This window comes from Cajanus cajan, chromosome 4, assembly GCF_000230855.2.
Source record: "Cajanus cajan strain Asha chromosome 4, NIPB_CcT2T_4, whole genome shotgun sequence".
Classification (NCBI taxonomy): Eukaryota; Viridiplantae; Streptophyta; class Magnoliopsida; order Fabales; family Fabaceae; genus Cajanus; species Cajanus cajan.
The window spans coordinates 73,536,278-73,556,307 of NC_138520.1; the positions used below are offsets into that span (position 1 = coordinate 73,536,278).

The following is a 20,030-nucleotide window of genomic DNA, read 5'->3' on the forward strand; positions in this document are numbered from 1 at the left end:
AAAACGTGACTCTAACATGAGTGTCTAATGAAAATAAATAACATCAAAAGAAATCTAACATCATATCCTAAACATCATAAAATCAAATCCTAATTATGTTCCGATGTCATATCCTATCGAAGCATAAACTCATCACAAGGTCAACTCTTGTCTATAACATCATTAACAATATGATGACCCTCACCTATAACAACATACACACAAAACATAGAACAAGAAACGGGGATTAAAAAGAATCTCACTTTACCTCATAGTATGAAACATAATCGAATAGTCACACATACCTCATCAAGATATATATAGATTATAATAATAACAAGATACAACAATAACAATACAAAGCACTAACAAGGTATAACATATCAATCATTGAGTTACAATACGATTCATCACACGATTACACATTCATATACATAATGTCATGGACACATATTAGAAACACGTTTATTTGTCGATTGCTTGAAGGCACACAAAGAGTAGCATGGGAGAACATGTTGAGTCACGCCCTCATTATGCTCTACACTAGGAGGAGATACACCAGTGACTCATCAGGACAATTATGTCACACAAGTTCCACCCCATGCACACAAGCGAGCAAAACTAGGGCTTCTAAATCCAATTGTTCCCAAAGGTGATGATTCCTCGAGCTTTTATACAAGGGAGACTTTTCCTGACAGTGTATTCTATATCATACCCCTCAAAAACATTTATGTATATGATGCATGTCTCACAAAACTCGATACAATACCATGTTATTACAACACGCATTCAATGATTTTCCAATTTGTCATCGCATGATTCTCACAAGATCTGCATACATCAATTTACCAATTTGTCAATACCAATTCACTCCTTTACATCTATCATGTCTCACATTATCATAAATATATACTCAACACATATATCATTCCTTGGACAAGATACCAACACATGCACAACACATTATATCACAAGAGTCATATGTTCGTAGTTTAAACACAATATTCACAATCATCTAATAACACCTCGAGATAGAATTATTATGAATTCATCTAATCATATTTAATACCTAAATCATAGTCACTGTGAGATCAACATCAAACTAAGTATTTAAATTAATAACTTAACTAGTCTCGCAACGTATTGATATCACACATTAATTTCTTAGGCATCATTTTCACCAAAACACCTCAAGTCATTAACAATCAACTCACACCATTACTTATTCATAATTGTTCTCTTTCATAATTTTTCTTTCCTAAATATTGATATATGTACCTCAACCTATTCATATGATCATACACTTAAAGGGTAAAGTCATTCATTATCACCACTCACAACTATATTTTCATAACTTAATCTTCTATGACGTCATGTGATCTGAACATGTTATCTAGAGCTATATATATGTTATCAAGTTGATATTAAGTTTTTAGAAATCTAAGACAATTATCTATAACTTTTATGTTGACCTTAAAAGTTAATTTTGTCATCTAATACTTTTAAAAATTACAAAACTGCAATGTTTCAACCTAAATCTAATAACTTGACTTTCACTCACTAATTTGATTATAACTTGAGTTCTATACCTCTTTTTTTGGTGATTCCAACAACATTAAAAAGCTAATATTCAAGAGTAAAATTTTTATGAAAATCACAAAACCTAATTTTAACAATATCACGTTTGACATGACATTTTTTGCACCCAGCACAGAGAGGATAAAACCCTTTCTACAGCACTTGCACCTAATGTGGCTAAGGACACATTCGACATGAAACTACATAGGAACAACATCAACCAACACTCAGTGCGAACCATTTGATGCTCGACGCGATACTAGTTAAAATTGCACATTTCAAAGCCAAAACTCCAAACCAATTGATAAAAATCATGATTAAAGTTTAATACTACTCTATTATACCATCAATTACTCAAATTTTCAACATCAATTTCACATTCTTGCATGCCCATCTCAATTATCCTACAAATCAACAACATCAATCAAAATATCATAGAATCACATTGAATGCAGAAACACAAGATCAAAATTTGGAATTGTTTTCTCATACAACGCATATAACAAAGAAACAGATTGAAGGTCAATATTACTACCCAACATATATTTCACACCTAGAACGAGACTATGTACTTCCTCCTTATCTCGATGAGCATTAGGCGACAATTGCAGAGCTCCATGATGATCTTCTTTCTATTCTCCAAACGTTGTTTCTATTCCACAGGTAGAAGAAAGCATAAGCATATGAAAGAAACGTAAATTGACTACACTTAAAGTAAAACCTCCCTTTTATAAAATCAACTCTTCTCCTTATTATTTTTATTATTATTAAAACACAACATAATTAAATAACCCATAATATAATACATATTTTCCAAAATACACTAAATTAAATAATTAATTAAAATACATATAATTAAATAAAATAACTCAAATATTTTTAAAACTCCCTTAATCAATTAAAACTCTTTTATTATAATTTATTTAGAAAACTTGGAATGTTACAAGTTAACTAAGTTGGAGAAGTAAAAAAAAAATTATCATCTATAAACTCCTTTCCTAATCAAAATGCTTTTCAATTTAATATATTATATATAAAGTTATTATTGTAATTATTTTACTAGCGTAATGAGATAGATATTAACATCCTGAATTTAACAATCGAGAAAAATCTGAACCCAATCAACACTGAATTTTCCTATGAAATTGGAGCGAATTTAAGCAAGTAGCCATGGGACCCAATTCAGTTACAATGCCTAGTCAAAACCACCACTGAAGCACCGATTGTCTCATTTTTGTAGAGGACATCTAATTCTGCTCTATGTTTTTACATGCTCCATGGCGGCTTTCAACCCACCATCATCCGTAGCAAAACTCTTTTTCTAAGTAATTAAGTTAAATTAATCTTGTATCAATTAATTAACGCATTAGTTGAAAAATGTATACAAAAATTAATTACTTAAATAATATTTCATTCTATTTTAAAATATTTTATTTGGATATTACAATTCAAATTCTTTGTTTTGATAAAATAACTTGATTCTTATCATATACAATTTTCATTTTGTTGTTCAAATTTTTTTCGTTTCACTTGTTAAAAAAATCCCTATAAAATTTCCATCATTTTAAAAATCATTTAACTTCGATGTTGAAACAACTTATTTTGATGTATAATATTTTAAATTCACTTCAAAATTGAATTCGCCTCCATTATCCATATCCAAACCCACCATAGAGGCCCAAAATATAATAGAATTGTAGGGGAAAAAGAAAAGGGATATCATGGATGTACTCCAGTGAGATTCTACTTCTAACTAGTAAATGAAACGAACCGAAACTTAAAACAAATCTCTCTAAAATATCTCTAGACATATAATTATACAGAATACTTTAGAATAATACAAAGAAGAGAAAGAAAAAAAAACATCAAGGCAATAAAATTTATGTGAATGTGCCTATCTGCTGTTGCAGCCTTGACATGGAAAGATTGATACAAGGGGGGAGAAATACATTCCCAGAACAAGAACTGTTTACTAAGCAGTTCCAAAGATAAAAAAATTTATAACTTGCTTCACATGCATCACGGTCACCTATCAGTGTTCTTATGACACATTGGGCACTTGTGTACATGTGAAATATTACAAGTCCAAAATGATTTGAGAAAGAGGATTATAACAAATGAACTGATCTACACTGTATGCTCTGTCTGGTGATATTCAAGATTGCGAAGAACAATTCTGGCAAAGATTTTTGCTTCAAGAGGGGCAGTTGCTGCTGCGGCCGCGCCACGCAGCACTCTTGGTGCTCCCAAGCTCAACATGAGACTAGCATGGTGAGTTGCATGTCGTCCACCAGGAATTGTAAACTGCAGTTGAAAGATCAACACATCAAGTATGTCAGAATTCAAACCAAATATAGATTTTAAAAACAAAATTAAATTATTTTGCTACTTGCTATAGTTACCTGGAGAAGAGCAAATGCTGCACAAGCCTTTAGTATAGATGATGGATTTCGTAACATAGTGATGAATCTTCCAATTTCAGCACCACTGAGAAACAATCAAAATAAAATATGGTACATATTAAACAATAAAGAATGAATAAATCATGCATGGACGATAGAAAAAGAAAATGCTAAATGGAAGAACTCTAGAGCATAAGATGTCCTATTAAACCTTTAAAAAATAGGAAAACAAAGAATAGAAAATATAATAAAGTTGTCAAGCCTCTATGCATTTGTGATAGAGTTTACGTCTATGACTAATGCATGAGAGAAGCTATAAAAACAATTTTTTCCCACAACAAACCTAGCAGGCATGACACCGCAAGAGGCACAACACACAAAAATTTGACATCCTTGCTTTCACAAAGTAAACACGCATATTGAACTATCATATAATGGTAGTGTGAATACATATTTGTTAACTCCTTCCAGTATTGATAGTCCATGAATTAGACATGCGAGAGACTTCTGAGTTAAATATTGTCATATTAACTAATGCCCTCTGAAAGGAAAAAAAACCAAACATTCTTGTGAACAATTTATTATCACTTCTTATTTAATATTCACTATACTTTCATGAACCAAGGATTCAGAATATGATTGGTCTAAATCATCCACTATATGTCCTTACTAAATATATAAGCTGAATAAATGCAGATGAAGAAAGTGTTAAAATTGTACGCACAATTGCAACAAATAAAATTTTGATGCCAAAACCAAGAATACCAGAGAAGCAGGCAGCTGACAATGGCTTTGTATCATCATCACAAAATAAGGCCATTGTATGAGGTATCAAGGTTCAGGTGCTCATCAAGAAAAAGGTACAAGTGTAATGAAAGAGAGCTAATTTTACTAGAGTATAAGGAGAAAAAAGAAACCTGCATCTCAGATGTCCTGCTTCTTGAATACGCGCACCTTCAGTAACCTGTGCTAATGCTGCAGGAGCAGATGAGGAAGCAGCAGCTGCAAATGCTTGTGGATCAGAAAACATAAGGACAAAAGCTTCAATGTGTTTCAAAGCCATCCTCCTAGCACCATCCAAGCTCACACTCTTAGAACTACTTTCAGAAGCGGAGCCTACTAAAGCATATTCATCCATTCTGCAAAACACGTCATCATGCTCAAATAATATGCAGAAAGTAATCTATTATACTAAGTTTTATTGGTTAAACAATTTATTTTACCATAAAGTTATTTTCATTTGCTTAACATATTTATTCTACCATCATCATCACTACAAATCAAATCAAATATAAACAGAAACAAAGTCAACCAAAACTCCCCCATATCTCCAAATCATATCTCAACAAACTTCAATAAAGGACATAAATCAAATAAAAATCAGCATTCTAAGAAATAAACACAAAGGGTGATAGGGACAGAGCAGGTTGCAATCATATTAATTACCTTCCGTCAAACATGTAAGCCAATGCCAAAGCAGCCATGAATCGTGCCATTTTTGATACTGATGAAGAACAGAGATCAACTAGGGCAGATACTCCACCTTCCTCAACTATTCGTAGAGCATTGCTGGGGTTGAAAGCAAGATTCCATAGTGCTCCTGCAGCAGTTTCATGAACATCCTGAAAGTGCAAAATGGTTTGATTTTAATCAGGATTTTACATATATAAACAGAAAGATCTTTAAAAAGTATACAGACAAAAATATATAAAATGCTTGTGAGATGAGAAATACTTACGATGAAAGTATAAAGGATCCAAAATGTATTAAAAGTACACAAGAGACTAAAATACAAATAATGAAAGCTTAAAAACTAGACCAATTATTCATATGGAAGTCCATAATGTATTAAAAGATCCACCAACCACAAAGAAGACCAAGGCTTTTTGTATAATGGGTACGCTTAAATAGTTTTATGTGTATATGTATGCAACAAAACTCATTAGTTGTTATTCTTTCTATCCTCAGATTCAAGCAGAAAAAGGTTTAGTATATATGGTGAGAATAAACTACAATTGTTAGAGATGCAATATAAACCATTCATGTGTCTTCTTCACCTGACAACTTAAGCTTGTAGGATTGTTGGTTTATGATAAGGTATCAGAAAGTCTATGTTCCAATAGTCTAGAGTTCAATTGCCACTCCATTCCTCTAATAAAATGTTGAATTTCAACGGCCTGTGAATTATCCACACTTCAATCCCAAACAGCTCATGCATGCAAGGGGATGTCAGTTATATCAAAACAATTTGAGTTTTCACTTAACAGCTTAAGCTTTTTTGGATTGTTAGTTCATGACAACAGTAACTTTTTTATCATAGCCTATAGAAGTTAGTACAGTAAAAATCAGAGGAAGATGCTGACAACAGCCAAGCAGAAAGTCACAAATACAAGTTGTTCTGTTTAACCACCTACTTAACCCAGATAACAGAGTGTTGTGCACCATGAACTAATAATTTAATATGAAAAACTATTAACATAACCCTAAAAGAGAAAAAGGCTCGTGAAACACACCAATATAAGTGCAAACAGCTACTCTAAAGCAAATAAAAAGACTGTTAATAATAACAATTAACAAGACCAGCATCGAACTAATTGATCCATCAAAATGGGGATTTTTTTTGGGCATTGTCATGTACTAGTTTATCATTGATTAGTAAACATATCCATAAATTAAACACTGAACATCAAGGGAATAAGTTACCTCTGCTTCAGACCGTGCCAGTGCAATCAAAGGTGCAACACCTCCTTCTCGTCCAATGGCAAGGCTAACCAAACAAAAACAACATTAATGAATACAAGTATAATATAGTGAAGAAAGATAATGAAATTATAGAATGACCACTTGTGTAAGCATATTCAAATCCATATATTAGTCAGAAATGTGAAAATAAAATCAAAATGTTACAAATCTTGCATTACGAGTAAGAATGTTTTAGAAGACATCAGCAAGGGTTAAATCAATATAGAGGGCATTGAATTATACTCATTTATCTTAGTAGAGAACACGGAGAACTATACAGACCAGAACAGGTCCTCTAATTCATTTTCTGCTTTTGGCAATATTAGTTGGAAACATTCTATGATGCAGTTAAGAGGGAGAAAAGAAAAGCATATGCTGAAAACCAAGAATATTATTCACCCTATGGACGACTGAATAGATATTACATATTAATATAATAATGAAGACATAAATCTTAATTTCCCTATTCATAAGGTATGAACTAACATATATACAGTGAACCTGGCCATTAAATTAAGGATCAAAACTAGTTACATATCCAACAATCTCCATTAAGCAGGAGCCTATATATAATGAGCTTATTTGAGAACCTCTCAGGGATTTGATGGAGTCATCCATAGCTGATCATTAGATTGACAAAGCTAGTGTTGCAGTGATACCTCCTGATAGGATATATTCCCTAATAAAATGACAGTCTACATCAATTATGTTTGACAAAACACCAGCTTGGAAGCAACATGTAAAGCTGTTTGGTTGTCACATATAAACATTTTCATAATTTCCCCGTATTGAAGCTTTTTCATCAGTTGTTTTAACCACATTGCTTGGTATCTCTGCACTTAGCATTGCAACTTCACTTAGTTTCTTAGTTTTACAAGATCTTAACCAATGAATATGCAATACCCAGAAGTTGATCATCTATCAGCAGAAGAGACTACCCAATCAGCATTTGAGTATCCAACAGTTTGCAAATGTACCTTACTTCATAGATTAGGCCTTTTCGCATTGCTCCTTTGATATGCTTGAGGATACAATTCATTGCATCCCAATGACCTTCACAATAGGAATTCAATAACTGACTAACCATATAGACCCACAAAGGATATGTTTGGATGGGTAACAATGAGCTAGTTTAGTTTCCCAACCAATCATCTGTACCTCCCTAGATCTAATAATGGTGGCTCCTCTTAAAATGGTTCAAGTGTAGCATATAATAAATCCACTGAAGTGTGTTAATATATGTTGAGATACTACCATGATTCTATTTCCTTGATTCTATTTTCCAGTATCATTGTTTTCTCTGATTCTATTTCCTTGTTTTCTTGTTTCCTTAAACAGATTGATCATATTATTTACTATTAATTAATATCAATCCCAAAAAGTGGCACAAAGTGATCAACCACAAAACCACTATAGCAGGATACCAACGGGATGACTGCTATGCTGAATTTTTTATTATTACTATTATTGTTTAATTTATTATATTATATATTATGCTTTAAATAGTTTATTACATTTTTTCCTATATGCATTTGTATTGTATTTTTTTTTACTCTTATCATTTAACTTATTTTATTATAAGTTACAGTTTATTTAGTTTATATATTATATATATTATGCTTTAAATATATTTAGAGAGAGAGAGAAGCTAAGTTGGACTCAAATTGAAGCCCAACATGGCAACAAACTAACACTAAAGTGAAGAAAACACAAAAATGTTTGTGCCTCAAGGCCCAATTTTGCCAGAAACACTAAATACCTAGGACCCATCAGTCAAAACCCTAACGCCTCGTGGCCCAATTTTGCTAGAAACACTAAATACCTAGGACCCATCAGCCGAAACCCTAACTCCTTGAGCAGCTAGCTAAATGTCGCGCCCCTATCAGAAAATGAAAAGGCGGCTTCTCATTCGACAGAGATCGCAAATAGAGAAGTGGGTTGTCGACGACAATAAGTGAGAGGTTACATCACCAAAAACAAAATCACAACCATTTACACACACAAACATTGCAATTTAGCTACAAAATATGGCCACTTCTACCGCAATGGTAAACCCACACTGCATCACCATTTTGTGTCATGCCTTTTCCAAATATGCAACCCCACCCAACAAATCGCCGCTAAAGCGACATGATTAACTACTCAATATTTAGTACCTTAGATAGCTTGATTACAATCCCTAAACTTTAGGGATTGATTTAGATTGAATATATAAATAATTGCACAAATAACTCAGCAATATAAAAGAGAAATCATTCCTTCCATCTCAAAATGGAAGAAGAGCATTGTCATCCACCATGAGAAGAGGTTTTTCCCTTTTACTCTACACAGCTCTAAAAGCTCACTTTTTTTCTTTTTTCTTTCTCTTTTTTAGCTTTTTGTTCTCTTTTATCCCAAAAATCAAGATCTCATTGTTCACTTTGTTTTGGTGCATCAGATCTATCGTTCCTAACCATCGTGTTCAAGTTGCCTGAAGGTATACCAGAACTCACCTTTCTTCTTTTTATTGGTTTGTTATTTCTTTGAATAGCTAATATTATTGCATTGGTTCAAGATTTTTCTTGACTTTTGTCTATTACGGTTACTCTAGAAGACTTTGTCATGTTTGTTTGGACACTATTTGCTTCTACCCTTAGTCGTTAAGCATGGAGCGTAGCTTCTACTAAGTGATGAATTTTCCTTTTATTTTTTGCCTAAGTTGACCTTGTTGGTTACTCCCACGTTTGTGACTTCTATTTTGTTGTGATGCCCTTCCCTACCCATTCACAAATATCTTCATTCTACACTGTTGAACCTCTCCTTTACAACAACAACTGTCAGACCTCCACCTACATTTTCTATCGTGTTGCAAATTGCGCCTCCCTAAGGCCATAGCAATGTTTTGAACTCGTCTTTGAAAGAGAACATGTCTTCCACAAGGATCAAGAGTCATTCCAATTCTACAGTGTCATTGTATTGTTACAAGATTTGTCAGATTAAGGCTTGGCCCAACGGTGGGCCAAAATCCCTTTTTTCTCATTTTGATGTCCTTCCTTACCCATTCACAAATATCTTCATCCTACACTGTCAAACCTCTCCTTTGCTAAAACTACCAAACCTACTTGTGCACACCACTACCACTGTTGGGTCATGGCCACCTATACCATCTATTGCACATTGCTTTGGCTGCAACAATGTTTTCAACTCACCTTCAACAAAGAACATATCCTCCACAAGGTTCGAGAGCCATTCCAATTCCACCATGTCATCGTCTTATTAAAAGATTTGTTGGATTGGCCAAAATCCTTTTTTACTCATTATTGATGCCCTTCCTTGCCCAGTCACAAATATCTTCATCCTACAATACCAATCTACTCCTTTGTTGCAACTGTCGAACCACCTTGCACGCACTGCCATCACTTTGGGTCATCGCCACTTATGATTTATTGCACTCCCTTTCAAAATTGCAATGTTTTCAAGATTTATTCAACAACAAAAAAAATGTGTCTTCCACAAGGTTCAAGAGTCATTCCAATTCCACGATTATGATATTGTTACAAGATTTGTTGGACCAAAATCCCTTTTTTCCCATTCAAGATGTCATTCACTACCCATTCACAAATAACTTCATCCTACATCACAAACTTCCCCTTCATTGCAATTTCCAAACCTCCACCTTTCATGCACCACCACCACCCTAAGTCATCGCCACTTACAATTTATTGCACTCCCTTTGGTTGTGGCAATGGTTTCAGCTTGTCTTCAACAAAAAATGTGTCTTCCACAAGGTTTGAGAGCCACTATAAACCCACCATGTCATTGTATTGTTACAAAATTTGTTCGATTAGGACTCGGCCCAATTGTGGGCTATAAGGTGGGCCCAAATTTTTTTGTTCAAGAACTACTACTTTAACAAGTTCAACAGCACAATCTTCTTATAAAATAAAAATAAAAGGAATAAGAGTTTCATTGTCCCACATTTCTGATTATACTATTTTGGATATTATAAGTTTATGACTTATGATTATGACTATAATTTTTCAGTTTAAGTTTGTTTTAATATTTTAATTTAGAGGTGATTTTCTTTAATTATGTTGTCTTTTATGGATATGTATTATATACAAGTATAATTTTGCATTTTAGGTAAAAAAGATAGGTTCTTACAATCTGAGTTACAATCCTCAAGTAATGAGTTTTCACCCTTTCTAGGTAGAATCTCGAGTTTAACAGCATTGATACACGAACTAAGACATACCGAACATGTAACATTACAAACTAATCTGACATATGCACACACTAGAATCCCATACTTTGAATGTGGGACTCAAGTCTCATACCTTGCAATTAGATACTAACATAAACATAGTAGTACAAAAAAGCCTATTCTAAGATTTCTATTAGATCCTAACACAGTGGTAGATAGCCTATTCTAAGATTTCTAAATTTCCTCCGTGGCTCATCATAAAGATTTCAGTTCAAAAATTGAATGTAGATAGGATTACAATTTACAAATATTGGAGTTATGAAAGCAGGTTAGAAGATTCCAAAACCAATATCATTTTTTATAAATAAGAACAAAAAGAAAAAGAGATTTGTCAAAGAGGAAGCAAGAAAAATATAAAAAGGACCCGCAAAGAGTCCTCTAGAACCCAAAAAGGACATAAAAATGAAAGGGAACACAAGAAAGCAAATGATCAATACAGTAAAGTCGCCTAAATCCAAAAAATAATAATACTACACTTCTGAAGTAATAAAAGAGAAATATCATTTTTTTGTACAAATGGCCCATCCCAATACTCCACCATACATGATAAGAGTTCCAAAAAAAATGTTTTGAGAATCCAAGATTCAGGGAGGAATATCATTTTGATTATTTGGATAAAATACAAACAGAACTCTTAAAAGTACCTATTGGTTTCCGAGACTGACAATCCCCACAGAGCACCAGCAGCCCTCTCTTGAAGTCCAGGCGAGGCATTAGAACAAGTTTGGGCAAGGGCAACCTATATAAACCACAATGTCAAAACATCAAAACACTAAACTTTTAAGTCTCCTGCAAGATCAATGCTCTGGTAAAAGGATTTTAAAAGATCCATAAAAAGATTATTTTTCTTCAGAAAAGAAAAATAATAATTTCATTAATATCTATAGCCACTACGTATCAACTGTCAACTAAAATTGCAAATAGTCGGGAAACATTAATTCATAATCTCTCCAAAAATATTATTAGTTTATTACACAAAAGGATGATTGCAATAGAAATTAATATATATCACAATTCATTTATAATAATGCATTTTAAAAAGTCTAACTTCACTTTTATGATTTAATCTTGTTCCCTAAAAATGGATTAACTTCAATGTTCTTTCCCATGACATTGAAAAACAATATGAGTTATGATACTTTATATCCATTAAAAAAATTAAATAAAAAAAAAAAACAGGACACAAAGTAACCACACTGATTTAGAAGTAATTCTGAAATCTGACATAAACTATAAAGTAATCAAGAAGTAATCCATTGGGTAGGAATGTTTAGGCAGAGATACCATTTTGGGTTGTTTTTGAGCAAATCTTGGCTCCATTTCCTAATTCATTAGAGCCACCTCATCTTGATAATGCCTTGTGGAAACCCAAATCTTTCTCTAAGGTCAAATTGTTGAGTTTTTCATTTGGATTGTGGTGCTTAATAGAATTAATAATAATGATTTGTTGCAGGTTACTATGTCATATAAAGACATTTTCCCTCGATGAGTGTTATTTGTTGTGGTTTTTTGGACCAGTTCTTGTTTTCTACTGATATTGTTATGCTGTTTCTCATTTGAATTCTTTTCAAGGCACTATTGGTGAATGTTAGATATGCCCTGGGTCCTTGGACCAATTTTCAATTACTAAATTTAATGGTTTTACCATAAATAAAGAGGCCAAAGCCTTGTGGCAATGTGCAATCAACACTGTAATTTGGTGCATACGGTTGAACAGTAACATATCATCAAGGAGCATTCTGCAGCAACAGTCAATTTGGGAGGCTCCTATTTGATGTACAGCATATTGACTTTTCAAGGGGCCTTTCCCTAACAAATATGTTGAGGAACTGGTCTGCTTTGCTGGACTGATATTTTAATTTTGATTTGTTGGGTTTCACTCATTAAGGAGGATTCTTTATCCTCCATTGAAATTTCTCCTCTAAATGAAAATTCTATTATAATAAAAGCAAACATAAAAAGGGTGTCAAAGCGGTTTGTACAAAGGTGAAAAAAGACTTTCTACATGTGGATGTTTTGCATAAAGGATGTACGGCATACAAATTAAGAAAGCAGTTTCACTTGAGCAACTCCATCCTATCTCTGCCGCCCCACTATTTCCCTTTTCCTTTCCCTCTAAAAGTCAACAAGATATCAGAGCAGTACCATCTTCCATGACTTGTCCTGTCACAATTCCACAACCATGTTCCAAAAATATAGAATTATTTTAATTCCAGTAGTTTTCTTTTCTCATTTCTTCTGCAGTCACATGTTCTTGTGCAAACAATCTTGCTTCCACCTGCTTGCCAGCCTCCTCCTCTGTCACTTTTTTCCAATGAACTTTTCTAGTGAGTTTTCAGTGCTGACAAACACTCCAACATGATCTCTGGTGTGTTTTTCAAACAACATTCTTGGGAACTATCCATAGTAGTCAACCCCGGATAGCAAAGTGGAGTGGCCAACCCCAAAAATAGGATAGCAGGATTGCAGATAGTGGGATGACTGCTATTCTAATATTATAATTATATATATTACATAATTAATAATATATATAAAGGCTGAAATACAGAAAAATAACTCTAAATTCGTGCATTAATCATTTTTAATAACAAAAGTTCATAGTACTCAAACAAAACATAACATAACATAACATAGAACGTACAGAAAATAAAGTGTTAAAGCTCTAAGTAACTAAAACAGTAAACATTAAAGTTCAATCTTCTCCCTCGTCAAGATTAATGGTGTGGATCTGGGACTGAGACTGGGACCAGCAGCACCAGGCCCTGAGCTCTGATTTTTTGGTTGATTAGCTTTGGTTGGGGCATGGTTCTACTGATCACCAAAGAACAAAAATGCCCAAATAAAAAAAAATGAACAGGAAAATGAGAAAGAAATGGAACAGAAAAAAGAAGCGAACAGGGAAAAAAAGGAAATAAAAAAAGAAGAAAATCACGGGAATGTCAAAGAAGAAGAAAAAAAGAGAAGAAAAAGAAAAAAGATGAACAGAGAAAAAAATACAGATCAGAGAAGAAGAACGAAGAGAGAGTTCAAGAAAAAGAACAGAGAGAGAGCCAAAGAAGACAAACAAGAGAGTCGTCAAAGGGTTAGGGCAGTTCACACTCAATACGAAGAGAGAGTTCAAGAAAACGAACAGAGTGAGCCAAAGAAGACAAACAAGAGAGTCGTCGGAGGGTTAGGGCAGTTCGCACTCAAAGAAAAGGAGAAGGGACTTACGGTTTAGGACAAACTGTGTAGAGGGAGACCCAAATGAAAAGGCAAAAATACCTTCATTTAATGAGGTATTTTCTGATTTTTTTAAATTGTCACTCCACTATACTGCATTGCGCCTGCTCCAGCTACTATATGAAACCACTCTGTTCCAAGATCCCTATAGTGGCACAGAGCCACTCTGCTGCTATCACGGCCACTATTGACTACTATGGAACTATCCGCAATCTTTTTCTGCAACCTTCAGGATCCATTGAACTTTTCCAGCAACATAGTCCACATGCTACCTCTGTTATGTGATCTCTTCAATGTTGTGTCGATCTCCAGCTTCCACCCCATTCTTCTCTGTGTATATCCCCAACTATTTGGATGTGTTTTCAATCTATTTGATCTTATAATACATTTGTTATTGGATTCTCAAATTTTGTTTGGTTCCATTAGGGTGCAGTTTATCATTTACACTAAAGACCTAACGCATTCTCTATTTGTTAGGTTTGATGTGTTTTCAGTTCTTGGTGAATTTGGAGATGATTTTTAGTTCTTGTTGCGTATAATTTGCTTGCCAGGAATTTCCTGCTTATGATTAATCCAGCCAAATATCTTCTTCATTGGTCATGCAACTTCCAACCAGCTCTTCACAGAGATAATCACTCCAGCCATTCTACTGTGTTGTCTTTCCAGCAATGCTCATTTCTCAGATGTCTCCAATAGCCCCATATTGCCTTTTCAACTGTGTTTAGTGGATCCCCATATATTTCTCCTTTTCCAAAAGGATTTCGTAACAAGCTTAATGCTTATTATGCTTTAGCTACAGGGGGCGTATTAGAATATCCAGATGTATAGTAAGTATCTAAGAAGTAAGACACATTCTCAACCTAGGAAATAGTTACCACTTGGTCTATAGATATGGATGTTCTCATAAAGGATGTACTCTAGATGAAAATAATTTCACTCGAGCAATTACATTCTTTCTCTCAGTCTCTCTTTCCCACTCAACTCAAAAATGTTTATAGTGCAGGTTTCTCCCTTTTTTTTCTGTCTTTGAATTGCAGATTCTTTTGGAATAATTATTCTCATCCCTTATATTTTTTATTTCTATTTAATACAATTTGTTTTCTATTTAAAAAAAAAAAAAAAAAAGTTATCTTAACATGGTACAAAACTTACCAAGGCCTGAACCCCACCAGCTGCAGCAATGGCCTCTCGATTTCTATCATCAAATGACAAATTCCAAAGTGCACCAGCAGCCTCTTGCCTGTATAAATATCACACAGTTAAAGTAATGTTGGAGTGAATGTAAAATCTTTCAAGGTACAAGATCCCATGTCAAAGAGAAGAAGCAATAAAGGTACACCTATCATGAGCCAATTATCCCACAATTTTCTTCAATCATATTGTGGTTCAAATCATCATTTGTGAAGTCCATACAAAAGTTACAACTTGTTAGGTTAATATTAGTTTCAGTGAGTTTGTTTGTAGCAAGCTTAAACAAGAGTATTGAGAAATATAATTTATTAATACAGGCATTAAGTCCGTGTTTTGTATCACGATTATTCAGAGTCTCATAAGCAAAACATATTCATCTGTGCTCCATCTATCTTTTCCTCTGTTCCATCTAATCACTAAATTTTTAATAAAAAGCAATACCTAAGTAGTTCAATAACACACACACATGTAAAGACCAATTAAAGATTACCTGACACCCTCGTGGGGAGAACGAGTAAGTTGAACAAGAGCCTCAAGCGCACCTGCTTCTTGTCCAACAGCAGCATTATTACTGTTACTATCTCCATGAGCAGCTAAGTTAGCCAATGCCCGAGCAGCCTGATGTTTAACAGTAGTTATGTTAATCATTCCACACCAATTCACTTACATCCCTTAATGGAAAGGACATGATTTGAAAGAAAAAAAATACAACTGAAGATTCTAGTTAAAATTTTAATTAATGCACATGCATCTTTATTTAATATAAACATGAAGACATGTTGGTCCAAGGGAAACGATATAAAGCATCTCCTAGCTAGATTATTATTAGCATTGTCTATATTTGCGAGATCACAACTAAGACATGCATGCCATCCCCCATGTGGCACATGCCCATTGACCAGAACAAGACACAATGTAGACTACATCTCCATCAAAACTGAAATGACATATTCAAACTATTCTTTATCTCTCAATATATATACAGAAACTATATAACTTTGTGAGGTGTATCTGATGGTCTTGAGGTTAGCAGAGGGACAAAGAAAATTCATACATATTTTGATAGCTGCATATACAAATAGTTGACCCATGATTTTTTGATCCACTTGTAAGTTTACATCATTGTCTATCCAGAATAGGAAAGACAAGATAGAGAATATAAATCCAAAAATTCAATAAAAGAATCAACCATCGGATTGAAATTCTAGAAGCAAGCAAACCACCTTGTAATGTGATGGCACCATCAAATCTCAAAAGGATTTAAGCATTGCTAAGCCTTCCAACATCCAAGTTAAGGACTACTAGGTAAAAATTCAAATTCAAATAATCTGACCAACCACACAATTTCATAGCCCCCACACTCCTTGGCAGGAGCAAAAAGGAAATAGCACTTTTCAATCATGAGCACAATCATAAAAGCATTTTAAAATAACTACCATGAGTTCCAATATTCAAATAACAGGTATAATCTACCTAATAAAACAGCTTCAAAGATTTTAACAAGTGAATTGGATGGTACCCAGATAATAAAAAGTAGTACTACCTGCTCTTGCACTCCCTCAAATTTGCAGTTACGAGCAAGCATCACCAGAGCATGTACACCTCCTGCCAGTGCAACCTCTGTACTACACTTGTCATCGGCTGCCAAATTAGCCAATGCACCAGCAGCACGTTCCTGAAAAATAAAAGCCAAGTAATCAACAAACTGCTATAGGCATTGTATAGCAGTTACTAGATATAAGAGGTGATATAATAAAAGACACTTAACAAGCTCATAACCATAAAATCAGAGAAACTTACTAAAACCCCATCTCCACTAGAGGACCACTTGAATATAAGATCCACTAATGCTTTTATTCCACCAGCTTCAGCAATGGCACCCTATGATTGAAGCCTCGTAAGTTTTTACTTTAAATTTCAAGCATCAAACTTCAACAAATGATAAATTAAATAAGATACAAAATTCAAATTCCAACCTTGTGTTCTTCTCCAACGGAGAGATTCCATAATCCTCCAGCAGCCTCTTCAGCTACCAGCTTGTTCATTGACCTAGCCAAACCAGCAAGAATCTCAATCCCACCCTCTTCTGCCACAGCTTTGGCCACATTTGCATTGACAGACAAATTTGCAATGGCCTACACAAATTCAGAAGTTTGGTGAACAAATTCACATTGATTATGACAGATTTTTCTTTAATCAAATTTCTAGTGAAATATGCATGTAAAAGGCATTGAATATCAAGAGTACCTCATCAAAATGTAAATATCGATTTTAAAAACAACAGTACAAGTAAAAATGCCTAGAAATGAAAAGATCAGATGGGCCATATATAAACAAATGGGAAGGAAGAGTACCTTAGCTGCCTCAGATTGAAGCCCTTCCCTCCATGATTTTGCCAGGCCAAGTAGGAGGCGTATGCCTCCGTCTCGCATAACTGCTTCAGCCCTTCCGCAATCTATGCTAGCATTTTCGTCATCAATTACAACAAAAGTTGCAAGACCTGTGGCTGCCCTTTCTTGAACATCCTCTTGAGAACTCTGCATTAGACTAAGCAAAAGTGCTCCACCTTGTTCAACCCAGAAATTATCAAGACCTTGTTGGGGACTCTCGGCAGAGCGCAAAAGTGTATGGGATAGCATCCACTCAAGCCAGGGTATAATTTCATTAAGGTCCTTATCATTATTCTTTGAGGTCCTCCAGTCCAAAAATACATTTTTTCCTCTCTTTGTATTGTCAAAAAATAAAGAAGCCAGTCCTTTAAAAATATCAGTCCGAAGGGAAATTAACAACTTGTTTTTATATTTACTAGCAGAGAAGCTAGTGTCTTCTTCAAGGATAGGACAATTCAGAGCAATCATAACCCTCAAATTCTGAGATAAGGACAACATTCTGAAAACAGCTGATGGACCAATATCAGTTCTTGAAACATCTAGCCCAATCAGGTTAGGAAGTTTATGCCAGAGATGGGAAACCACACCCCACTTCATACTTGATGTCCCCGCAACAGAAAGGAAACGAACTGATAACACATTTCCCAGTGCAACCTCATCAACATTCAGACAGTCAATGAACCCGATATCTGTCAACTTTGGACAATGCTTAGCCAAAGCATTAATAGCATCAGCATTTACGTCCCTGATACCCGAGAGTCTAAGCTTATTCAATTTAGGACAGCAATGAGCTATTGCTTTAATAGCATCACTACTTATTCTCTCACAGAAATCTGGTCCAAGCTGAAGGCTCTCAAGTGACTCATGCCGAGCCACAATCACTGAAAGAGTTGCATCAGTAATCTTCCTGCAATAGTCACCACTTAACTCACGCAACTTCTTAGCTCGAAGATGAATTATTGCATCAGCAGACTCTGCCCCCCGAAACCTTAGCTTCTGAAGATGCTCACACCGGGGTGCAAGCAATGAAGCCATGCTGGCATCAAACCTGTGAGAACGGAGATCCAGAGAAGTCCACAAACACGGGGAGCTACCAAGAGTCCTCCATGTCCTACAAGTTGAGGACAAGCTAGCTCGATCTCGATAACTCAAACATGACAACAACTGAATTACTGTATCATCAGGCAAGCGCTTCCAATCAACAGCTTCTTGCCCTTGGTGTTCCAAATCTAAAACCTCATCTTGAACTTCAGGAAAACTAGATTGCACCACATTCCCTTTGCTTTTCCTCGCCACCTTCCTCCTTACTCTACGATTCATGTCTCAACAAAATCAAAGCAAAAGTGCAAAACCACACCAACACCTTCAAACTCCAAACCCCGAATCTCCAAACCACTAAAACAATTCAACAATACAACAGCCTCAGACACACAAATCCAAAAACCAATGAAAAAGACAACACCATCCACAAAACACAAGCACCCCTCCACCCCAAAAAACCCTAGTCCTCCACCAAAGTTAACCAATCAAAACTCGAAAACAAACATAGCTGAAATCCCACAACACAAAACAATCCAACCCCAGATTCTAAAAAACAGATAAAACCCACAATTAATAAGCAGGAAAGAGCACAAAAAATGAATAAAAAAATGCTATTTTTTTTTATCAAACCTGTGGACTCAGGGCATGTGGTCTTTGCTGAGAACACAAATCAGATGCATTCAAGGGAATTTGGATTGAAACTCAATGAAGAAGAAGGAGTGAAGAATGAAACTGGCTAATGGGGTGTAGAAAGAGATTCATAGGGCAATCAAGAGGGTGAAAGAAGTTGAGTTACGTAAGAGAGTTAAAAAGAATGAGAATGAAGAAGAGAAAGAGAAAGGTGATTAGGTTAAATAGAAAGGGAATGTAGGAAGAGAAGGGAATGAGAATTACAGCATTGGAGGAAAGGGAAGAAGAGATGATGAACGAAGGATGGGATGGGGGATAGAACAATAAAGCTGGGAAACTACAACTCATAAAATAACCATCTTATATTTTTTTTTAATGAAAATATTTTATCGCATTATATTTAATTTAATATTTATTAAAAATTATATTTTTTATTAAATAATTATATTATTAATACAAAATATTTATCAACTTTATCGATAACTAATTTTATAAAAAAATAAAAATAAAAAAAATAAACTCACCAAGTGTCATACCTAATCATATTTTTTCAACTTGAAACTTAATTTAAGAATGTTAGATTTATTAACACTTTAATCATTAACTTATCTA

At 34.5% G+C, this 20,030-nt stretch overlaps 1 protein-coding gene across 3 annotated transcripts; it reads right to left on the reverse strand.

The window, feature by feature from the left end:
* Nucleotides 1-3,334: 3,334 nt before the first annotated feature.
* On the reverse strand, nucleotides 3,335-19,757 carry LOC109792060 (protein ARABIDILLO 1). Of its 3 annotated transcripts, none has more exons than XM_020351447.3 (13): nucleotides 19,419-19,757; nucleotides 17,712-19,142; nucleotides 17,334-17,492; nucleotides 17,158-17,238; nucleotides 16,901-17,062; nucleotides 15,848-15,975; nucleotides 15,319-15,406; nucleotides 11,589-11,683; nucleotides 6,663-6,726; nucleotides 5,406-5,581; nucleotides 4,877-5,098; nucleotides 3,960-4,044; nucleotides 3,335-3,861 (listed from the first exon to the last, which is right to left on the reverse strand). In XM_020351447.3, exons 2-13 carry the CDS (start codon nucleotides 19,065-19,067, stop codon nucleotides 3,685-3,687), a joined length of 2,793 nt encoding a protein of 930 aa, XP_020207036.1. In that variant the 5' UTR covers nucleotides 19,068-19,142; nucleotides 19,419-19,757; the 3' UTR covers nucleotides 3,335-3,684. The 3 variants fall into 3 exon arrangements, with proteins under 3 accessions (XP_020207036.1, XP_020207035.1, XP_020207037.1); XM_020351446.3 differs by having other exon boundaries at nucleotides 17,712-19,334; XM_020351448.3 differs by having other exon boundaries at nucleotides 16,901-17,032; nucleotides 17,712-19,334; nucleotides 19,419-19,756.
* Nucleotides 19,758-20,030: the final 273 nt, after the last annotated feature.